The sequence below is a fragment of the Myotis brandtii genome, unplaced genomic scaffold (assembly GCF_000412655.1).
Source record: "Myotis brandtii unplaced genomic scaffold, ASM41265v1 scaffold207, whole genome shotgun sequence".
Taxonomy (NCBI): domain Eukaryota; kingdom Metazoa; phylum Chordata; class Mammalia; order Chiroptera; family Vespertilionidae; genus Myotis; species Myotis brandtii.
Genome location: NW_005357736.1, coordinates 1,489,309 through 1,498,512, shown reverse-complemented (window position 1 = coordinate 1,498,512; position 9,204 = coordinate 1,489,309). Strand labels below are relative to the sequence as shown.

At 62.1% G+C, this 9,204-nt stretch overlaps 1 protein-coding gene across 1 annotated transcript in view; it reads left to right on the top strand.

The window, feature by feature from the left end:
* The first annotated feature begins 7,544 nt into the window (after positions 1 to 7,544).
* The window catches only part of CACNA2D2 (calcium channel, voltage-dependent, alpha 2/delta subunit 2), a 103,183-nt gene continuing 101,523 nt past the window's right edge, over positions 7,545 to 9,204 (top strand). Inside the window, exons 1-2 of the mRNA XM_014539004.1 lie at positions 7,545 to 7,591; positions 8,045 to 8,126. Of these exons, the coding sequence (XP_014394490.1) occupies positions 7,545 to 7,591; positions 8,045 to 8,126 (129 nt within the window). The remainder of the gene's footprint in view (positions 7,592 to 8,044; positions 8,127 to 9,204) is intronic.

Below are 9,204 nucleotides of genomic sequence, written 5' to 3'. Positions count from 1 at the left end.
TCTGACCCCTGAAAAGCCTCCTTGTGAGAGGGTACCTTGGGAGGGCCTGACCTTCCACGGTGTTGGAAAATCTCACTTTTCCTGTGTGTCTCCTTTATGCTCCCACTACTGTCACGCAACACTTCTGACACCAGATGTGTGGGGTTCAAACAATTCTGCAACACCAGCTGGGTGTCCTACTGAGACAGGCCAGTAAGCCAGGACAAGGGAATAGAAAAACTGAGACAGACAGCTGAACAAACTGGCCGAGCAATTTACAGCCACATACAGAAGGTCTCTCCCTAGAGATAACATCTGGGCCTCAGTCTTCTTTCAGCTCCAGGCCCAGAAAAGCAGCAAAACCAGGTGGGTGATGCCAGGACCAGCTGCAATGACCAATGACTCTGCCCTGGCACTGAGCAGTCAGCGGAGCGTGACCCTGAAAGGACACATCTGGAAAACTAATGTTTTGCTGAAACCCTCCCCTGAGAGCTCCCCTAAGATTCCCACCTGCAAGAGAGAGAGAGAAATCCCCAAGACAAAGGACCCTGTGCACGCTCCCTCACGGAAGTATGCCTGCGCCTTCCCTTTCCTTTCTTTGCCCCACAGGCACCGATCTCCTAAACTCTAAGAGGCCCCATGAGACTTGCAACCAGGGGAGCAATGGGCAGCGGCAGCGCGTCCCAGGCTCACCCCCAGAATCTGTCTCCAAGACCTCCTTTCCTTTGACTTCTCGGTGAACTAAAGCAGCCTCACCTTGGCTCATTTCTTTCCCATAACGACATTGGAACCAAAGCAGCCATGCCTAGGTCTCTCCTGTTGCTTCTTCTATGCTAAGCCCTTATTGTTTCACTATCCCCAGTTGTAATACTCATGCCCCCAAAGGCACCTGGACTGGTATTGTGAAATCTTTCCTGCGCGAAGTCAAGAGCTTACACAGTACCGGCCCTAGGCAGACCCCCTCAGGGCTACGCACCCTGTCCAGTAACACTACAATTCAGCTCAATTCTGACGAGGTCTACCTGGAGATAGAGTCCAGTCCCCTAGGTCAGTGGTCGGCAAACTCATTAGTCAACAGAGCCAAATATCAACAGTACAATGATTGAAATTTCTTTTGAGAGCCAAATTTTTTAAACTTAAACTCTATAGGTAGGTACATTGTTATTAACTTAATTAGGGTACTCCTAAGGCTTAGGAAGAGCCACACTCAAGGGGCCAAAGAGCCGCATGTGGCTCACGAGCCGCAGTTTGCCGACCACAGGCCTAGGGGACAGCTCTAGGGCTCTGGAGCCATACTTGGTTGGGTTCAAGTCCTGGCTCGGTACAGACTGGCTGTGTGGCCTTGGGTGTGTGGCTCCCCCACCCCCCCACCTCCCCCCACTCCCCGGACCTCAGAGTCCATCCAGGAAGTGGGCCTGATTGGCCTGCGCCTGGCCCAGGTGCGGTGTGACTTCAGGGGGAACCACACGCCGAGCACACAGTAGGGGCTCTGCCTCACCAGTTCCCTTCCTTGTGCTCTGCCACCTGCTGGATTGGACCCCCTTTCCCAGGCCTGCCCCCCAGTCTCTCTCCCACTGCAGAGGGAGGTGGCAGGGCAGGTACCAGTCGGGTGAGGGGAGGATGTTTGAGTAAATGGAATTCCAAGTGTTTCTGGAAAACTCTTTTCTTGCCAGGCAGCCAGCTAAGCTCTGCAGGGAGCTTGGTGACAGAGTAGTCTGCAGCCCCGGGCTAAGGCAAGGGTCAGTGTAGTGGGGTGAGGACTGTGGGTTTGAGAGGGGGTGGGAGAAACCCAGGAAGACGTCCTGGTGTAGGTGACTTGACAAGGTAGAGGAGCAAAGCTGGCCCTGATGGGTTGAGTTCTGGCCTTTGCTCCACCTCTCCTCGCACCTGGCTGTCCTCAGGTGGCCGCCAGCCTCCACGGGGGTGGGGAGGCGGGGTCCCTGCTCTGAGGAGGATCAGAGGAGCCTGCATCCTGAAGGGGGAGGCGGGGTCTCTGTGCGCCTCCAGGCAGGAGGCTGTGTTGGGGACACACACAGAGGACGGCTATTTGTGGCTCAGCGAGGATTTGACTCACGCTGGGGGCTGGGGAGGATGTGCAGGAGGGGAGATGGGGACGTGTGAGTGACAGAATCTGACCAGAGTGGAGGGGGACACATGCACAGGGCCTGTCTCGCCACCGCCAGGCGGGGTCCAGCTGCAGGAGCTCCTGGGTCCCCCCGACTCAACCTGGTGGCCATCACAGGTGCCTCCACCCGACAGTGCCGCCCTGAGACCAGGCCGGGGCGTGGCTCCATCACAGCACCTGGCGGGCACCCGGGGCCTGTGTCCAGGTGGCCACGTCCCGAGAGCCAACATGGGCCTGGGCAGGGGTGACGTTTCCATTGTGGCCGACGACCTGGAAAATGCGTGGGAGAGAAGGAGGCGCTGCAGGCCCCCCAGGCCCCCGATCTGTCTGCGTCAGAGCCTCGGGCAGGAGGCTCGGCCTGGGGAGCAGACGGCGGATCCTGTGCAGAGCGGCTGGCAGGGACCCCGCGTCCCTGGCCTGGATCCCGAGGTCACGAACTCCTCTTGCTCATCCATCGCTAAAGGTGCCAGCGCTGGGGGGACCGTGGGGTGGGCCACTCCTTCCCGCACTTTCCTCTGGCTTCTGGGAGGCAGTGGCTGCTCGGGCCCGGCTCTTCTGGGAGCGCCATGAATTATGCACGGGCCCTGGGCAGGCCCATCATAAATGAGCTTTAATAATTCATCCGCGAGGAGCCAGGGAAGGCGAGGGCCTCCTGGACCTGCCCCAGGGCAGCCTCTGCGGCCGCCGGCTTCCACGGCACCGCCCCCTGCCCTCCTGCTCCTGCTCCTGCCCTCACACAGCGGGGCAGGCTCGGAGGTCGCCCTCGTCCAGGCTGGAGAGCGGGAGCCTCCTCCTCCTCCGGGCTCAGCCTCAGGGAGGAGGCCTCCCTGGGCACCGGGTAACCCGTGGGCCCAGGAGGGCGTGCGGAGGTCAGCACTGCTCGGGGAGAGGCGCAGTTTCATGTGGGGGGCGAGGCGGACAGGCCAGGGACTGTCCTCACTGAGGAGATTCTCGGTGAAGAGAATACAGGGACACTCATGTGTCCCAGAGAGATGCAGGTGGCCCAGGCCGGGCTGGGGCTGGGGCCGGGAGCTGGTGGGCAGTGGGCACAGTGTGAAGGCAGGTTCCTGGCCACCTGAGGCTTTGGCCTGAACAGAGGAAGCTGCCATCAGCTGGGGGCGGGGAGGGAAGGGGGCAAATGAGGATCCAGAGGGAGGTCAGGGTCTCAATTTGGGGCACGTTCCCTTTGAGAGGCCCGTTAGCTATCCCGGTGGCCACCCCACCTGCCCCACCCAGTGCTGTCCTGCCGTGTGCCCCTTCCCCTTCATACACCCTGTCCCCTTCACCTGCCGTTCCACCCTCAAGGGGGGGGGGCGCATAGACTGCTCCTAAGCCCCAGTGGAAAGGGGTTTATCCAGGCAGCCTGCCTGGCAGAGGCAGCCTACAGCAGGGCTTCGATGGCAAAACACGCCTCCTTGAGAGAGGTGAGAAGGCCTGCAGCGGCCGAGGTTGGGGGTCCCAAGGCCCTCGCCCCGACCAGGCCCTGGGCCTCCCCTGCCCGCCCCCCCTTCCTCCCCCTCATCCCTTCTGCGGGTCCAGCCGCCCACGCCTCCCCGTGCCCTCTGAGGGTGAACCTGCCGTGTCACCTGTCTCCGGTTTTTTGATTTGTTTAATTATAGATGAGTTTTCTGCATAATTTATTCCAAAAGCCTGGATTATACTGTACAATTAAATCACATTCTGATCAACAACTTCACATATAAAATTAACAACTGGCAGCAGTTTAATCTATGCTGCTGCATCTGCACGCAGGCTCCCCGTCCCCTGTCCCCCTCCCCTCTGGGTGGGGCCTGTGCAGCTGGCCTCAGAGCTGCAGGCCCCTCACTGGGTGTTCTGTCCGTGGCCAGGGGCCTCCCCAGCCTCCCAGCTGGGTCCCCATGGTTCTGCCTGCAAAGGGGGGCCTCACCCCACACCTGGCCTGAGGGCGACACCCCCTCTTCCCTCACACCTTGGTTCTGACCTTGCCCTGCAGACTAAGGCCTGGGCTCCCGCCGCCCCTGGGTCAGCTTCTCCCTGCTGGGCTGCCCTCGCCTGCCCACATCCTGGGCCACAGGAACCTTCGCCCTGTGCCCACTCCTGGCCCCTCGCAGCGAGGGAACAGGGGATTGAGGGGAACCGCTGGGGACTCCTTCCCACTGCACTCTCCCTCCCCATCTCCTCCCCGCAAGTGCAGACATTCCTGGGAGATTCCTGAGTGCCGGGGGTGGGGTAGAGGGGGCTGCCCAGTAACAACACTGCCCCTCACGGTGGCCACGCGGACTTGCCGTCCTTCAGCTGGTCATCAGTCCCTCTGCTCACTGACAGCAAAGCCAGGGTCCGAGGGGCAGAACCCTCCAAGGTCACGCGGCTGGCAGAGGTGGCCCATCGTCCTGATGGCGCCCGGACCACAGGTCTGGCTTCTCTCAGTATCTGGCCCGGCACCCGTCCTTGTCACTGGCCCCAGGGCAGTGCCCGGACCCTCCTGGGTTCAGGCCCGTGGGTGGACATGGTGGTGCTGGGCTCTGCCCAGCCTCCCGTGCCCACAGCAGTCCCCACGCCGTGCCGGCTGCAGCCCGGGCTGCACGTGCGCCTCCCCTGCGCTCCTCACGGTCGTGCTAATTTGGCGCTTAGAGACACTTGCAGATAAGCAGTGTCATCTCAACGAGGAGCCTGGAAAATCACGGATGTGAGGAGCCAGCAGGTGGGGCTGCCACTGGGAGGGTGGCCCGTGGGCCACAGGCTGACCAGGGGGCCTTGGTGGAGCCAGGCACCTGGGCCCAGGCTGGTAGAAGCCCCGGCAGGATTTGGTCCGTTTGCCTTTGGCCCAGTGGGGCTATGGATCCTTCCAGAACCCTCCCGCCTTCTGCTGGGCTGAGGACGACGATGCCTGGCCAGGATCAGGCTCAGTTTGGTGGGAGGTGTCTCCAACTGTGGGGCTCGGACTGGGACGCCAGCCAAACCCTGGGACCCACACAGTCACGTCTCTGTGAAGATGAAACGAATGGCCCAGCTGGTGTGGCTTAGCGTTGAGCATTGACCCAGGGGCCAAGAGGTCACCGGTTCGATTCCCGATCAGGGTACCCCGGGGCTCTATCCCTGGTAGGGGTGCATGCAGGAGGCAGCCAATCAATGATGTTCCTCTCTCATCGATGTTTCTCTCTCTCTTTCTCTCTCTCTAAAAATCAATATAAAACATTTTTTTAAAAAAGATGAAATGAATGATCTATCACGGTCTTTTAAACTCCTAGACACACAGCGCTTTCCTGGTTGGGTTTGGTGTAGGTGAATCATCAGATAACTTGCGTGCGGTGCACGGAGGTGCTGGGCAGTGCAGCCGGGGCCTAGGGTCTGCCCATCAGGCCCCGCCTGCCAGACCGGGGCTGGAGCTGCCCCGAGAGTCCAGGAGGGGGGTGTCCTGGGTGGGCCAGTCCCTGCAGCCCACAGCAGAGTGCAGAGCTGCTCAGCCTGGGGGTGGGAGTGGGGAGGCTGTGCACGTGTGTGTGTGCACTCGTGTGTGTATGTGTGTGTGCATATGTGTGTTGGGGGCAGGAAGGGAGAGCGGAAGAGAGGGAGGGAGGTAGGGAGAGTGAGTGTGTGTTTTGGGTAAGAAATGGACTTTATCCTGAGATTTGGCTCTTCTGAAAAACATTTTTAGGGTTGAAAGAGTCTGTCTTGATGAAATGATGGTGATTATAACAATAATAATAATAATGTGTTGTCTGAACAAAATAAAACTTGATACCCATGCCCGGTCTTCCAGTTAATTTTCTTTTATCTGTGGGATCCTGGAACCGAAGACCTACAGATGCACTAGGAAGAGTCAGCGGCCTGGGGATGGACCAGGGCTGTGCTCTCCGGGGGAGGGGGTGGGGACCGTGATTGGCTGCCTTTGCCGATATATAAAATTCTCAAGCTCCCAAGGTGATGCCCCGAAGGCATAGTTGGGCAGAGGTGCACACCCTGGGTGGCGTTGTGTGTCCACCACTTCCTGGGTGGGTGACCTTGGGCAGGTCACTCGCCGTCTCTGTGCCTCAGTTTCCCCGTCTGTACATTCGGGAAGATGGTGTTTGCTTCTTCCTGAGGATTGAAGCAAGGAAGCCGGCGACATGCTGGCGCCACAGCTTGTACATCCGAAGGGCTGCCCTCGTACATAATGGTCCCAGGAGGGTTATGATGGGCATTCTGTCCCCTCGACCAGTGAATGGCTGAGGTCAGGGTCAGGGTCAGGGCCAGGGCAGAGCTGATGGTTCCCTTTGGCGATCAGCTCCTTGACCTCCCCGTTCCCGTGCACCTGCCTCGCTGGACACAGGTCATCTCAACACGAGGCCCGCCAGGCTCTGACTCGGGAACACCAAACAGCCACCTGCCACCCTGTCTGCCCACAGCCGGGGCCACGCCAACGCCATCAGTGCCTGGTGGGCAGGAGCCAGGGCCAAGCCGGCCCGCATTCTCCACCGGGCTTTGCCCTGTCGGCGGCCGATGCCCGATCACCCTTCGTGCCTGGCCCGCAGCCTACCCTCTGCCCGGGTGCGGGGTTCGCTTCCCCTGCGGTGGGGCATGGAGGTGGGCAACACGCTGCGGCTCAGCCGGCAACAAACCGAAGCTAATACCTCTTTCTTTTGATGTTGATTTTTTTTTTTCATCTCGGTCCTGACATTCAGCTTGGCAAATTGCAATTAGTGATCCGCCCGCCTCCTGCTCTGAGTTCCCATGCCAACGGACCCGGGTACACACAATGGCACAGCCCCAGCCCCCAGCCACAGGCCTGAGGAGGGATGTGGGGCAGAGGCGAGCTCTTCTGACCCCCAGAGCGGGAAGGGTCCTGGCACCACATGGCACTGGGGGAGGCAGGGAGGACGCAGGCCCCTGGCAGCTGCGGGGGCAGGTGCCGTCTCCCACGTCCTCTGGCTCCTGGGCTGGCCCTCCAGAGGCGGAGGGCTGGCACCCCCTCCCTTGCCCTCCGGGGTGTGCTTGGCCCATGGCGCGTGTGCCTTTGGCAGTCCTGGGAGCCCCCGCTGGGAGCCTCGTTCTGCCTGTGGGACTGGGAAGTTGAGATGCCTTTTCAGATGCATCCGGACAAGGGGTCCTGGTCGCCCGCGGAGGCGCCTGGGGCCGGGGGGACCATGGCTTGGCAGCCCCTTTGCTCACCGCTCGGCACTGCCTGAGCGGGGTCCCAGGTTAGAACCCGAGCCAGGCCTCTCCCCAGATACCGCCCTGTTCGTGGGTTTGGGCTGAGAATACAGGGCCCCGGACCGTCTGTCCATCCTGTCCATTCCAAGGCTCCTTGGGCCGCACCCTTGGCGTGTCCTCATGTGTCCTTCTCACCTCTGAGGTGGCACCTGCTCAGGCTGGCGGCTCAGGTGTGGGACTTGGGGGGCTTGCCGTGTCCCCAGAAAGGGGCAGATGGTCTGAACTGGCCCTGTGAGTGTGTGTGTGTGTGTGGGGGGGTGTCCTAGGGGACATGCGGCCAGGGGCCGCCGATCAGCAAGCTTACTGGGCGCTGGAAAGGCGAGAGCCGCCGGGCTGGGAGATCTGTGTCCACTGCTCCGAAGAGGCCCAATGACTTGGTGGTGGCCAGTCCCTCATGTCCCTCCCTCCCCCAGACCCCACCAGCCCTGGGGACACGAGGCTCCGAGCCCCGCAGGCACCCCCGGCTCCTCCCGCCCTCCTCCCCGGTGTCCTGTCCCCCTGCTCGGGCAGCAGCAGCAGCCGGGCCGCTCTTCACCGTGCAGTCTCCCTGCAGGCTCCTGAGCTGCTGGGCTCCCTCAGGGCATCTAAGGGGCAGCCCGCCCTCCTGCCGGCTGCCTGACAGGGCCTGGGCCTCCGGGGCTGCGTTTCAAAGGAATCCGGGGGCTCTCTGGTTTTTGAAGGAGTGGCTGCTGCTGGGCACCCCCGGGTGCCGGGCTGGGTGGTTCCAGGCACCAGGCGGCCCCCCTGACCCTCTCTCCTCTCTGCACGCAGGGTGCAGCACTGGGCGCGGCGCCTGGAGCAGGAGATCGACGGCGTGATGCGCATCTTTGGGGGCGCCCAGCAGCTCCGGGAGGTAAGCCTGCCGCTGGCTCCCCCTTCTTGGACCCTCTTCCACATGGGAATGGGGGGGGACTCCCGAGATGAGGAGCGGGACGGTTTGGCGGGCCTTGTTGAGGACCCGGGTGGTGAAACATGCATGGCTGACCCTCGAGGGCAGGTGGGGGCGTCACTAGAAAAACAGCGACTCCTTCCGGTCCCGGCCTGCCCTTCGCGTGGTCGCTGTGCACAGTGGCCCCCGTCGGCCCTGTGCCAGGCTTTGCAGGTGGTCAGGTGGGTGCGGCCGTCCGTGGTGAGTGGGGTGGCCGGTGCCGCCCGCCCAAGGCGCTGCTGGGCAGGCTGAGTTGAGAGCTCGGTGAGATGAGGATCAGGGGGCGGGAGGGTGATTGATTGAACCGGGCGACCACATCCATCCTGGAGATTATGTTAATGTTTGCAGTGGGGATGTGAAGAGCCGGCCATCCGTCACCCCCAGAAGGCGGCAAATGTGTCGCTGTCAGTCTCCTGAGCCATCGCTTTTTATGGGAAAACGCAGAGGCCCCGGGAGCCGAGCTCCAGGCGGGGCCGGGGCTGGGCCGGGAGGTGCGAGCAGGGCATTGACCGGCATCTCCTGCCGGTGGTCCCCCCGCGGACAGCGGTGTCAAGGGAGCTACTCGGAGTCCAGGTCCGGCTCGGTGAGGAGGTTCTCCCCTGTGTCCTGTCGTCCCTCTCGGGGCCAAGGTCAGAAGGTGGGACCTCCGTGGGGCAGTCGTCCCCGCACTGAGCGCATAGCAGGGGCCGGGAAACGAGGGGGCAGACGCGGGCCGTGGACGGAGGACCCCTGTACAGGATGGTGCTCATCGGGGTGTCTAACGAGATGCTCACCTGGGCGGGGAGGGGCTCCAGTCTGGAGGTCGGAGCCACCGTTTGCTGGCTGTCCTCCCCCCGGGGCCCAGCCTCCCTGAACCCCCGTCCCCGGTTGCAGTAACCCCAGCCCACTCTCCGCGAACTCCCAGTGACTCAGCCGCGGGGAGGCCGCCGAGCTCTCCGAGGTGCAGGAGGAGCTGCTCCGGGCGGAAGCCGGTCTGTGCTCGGGAGCAGCACGGCCCCCGGGG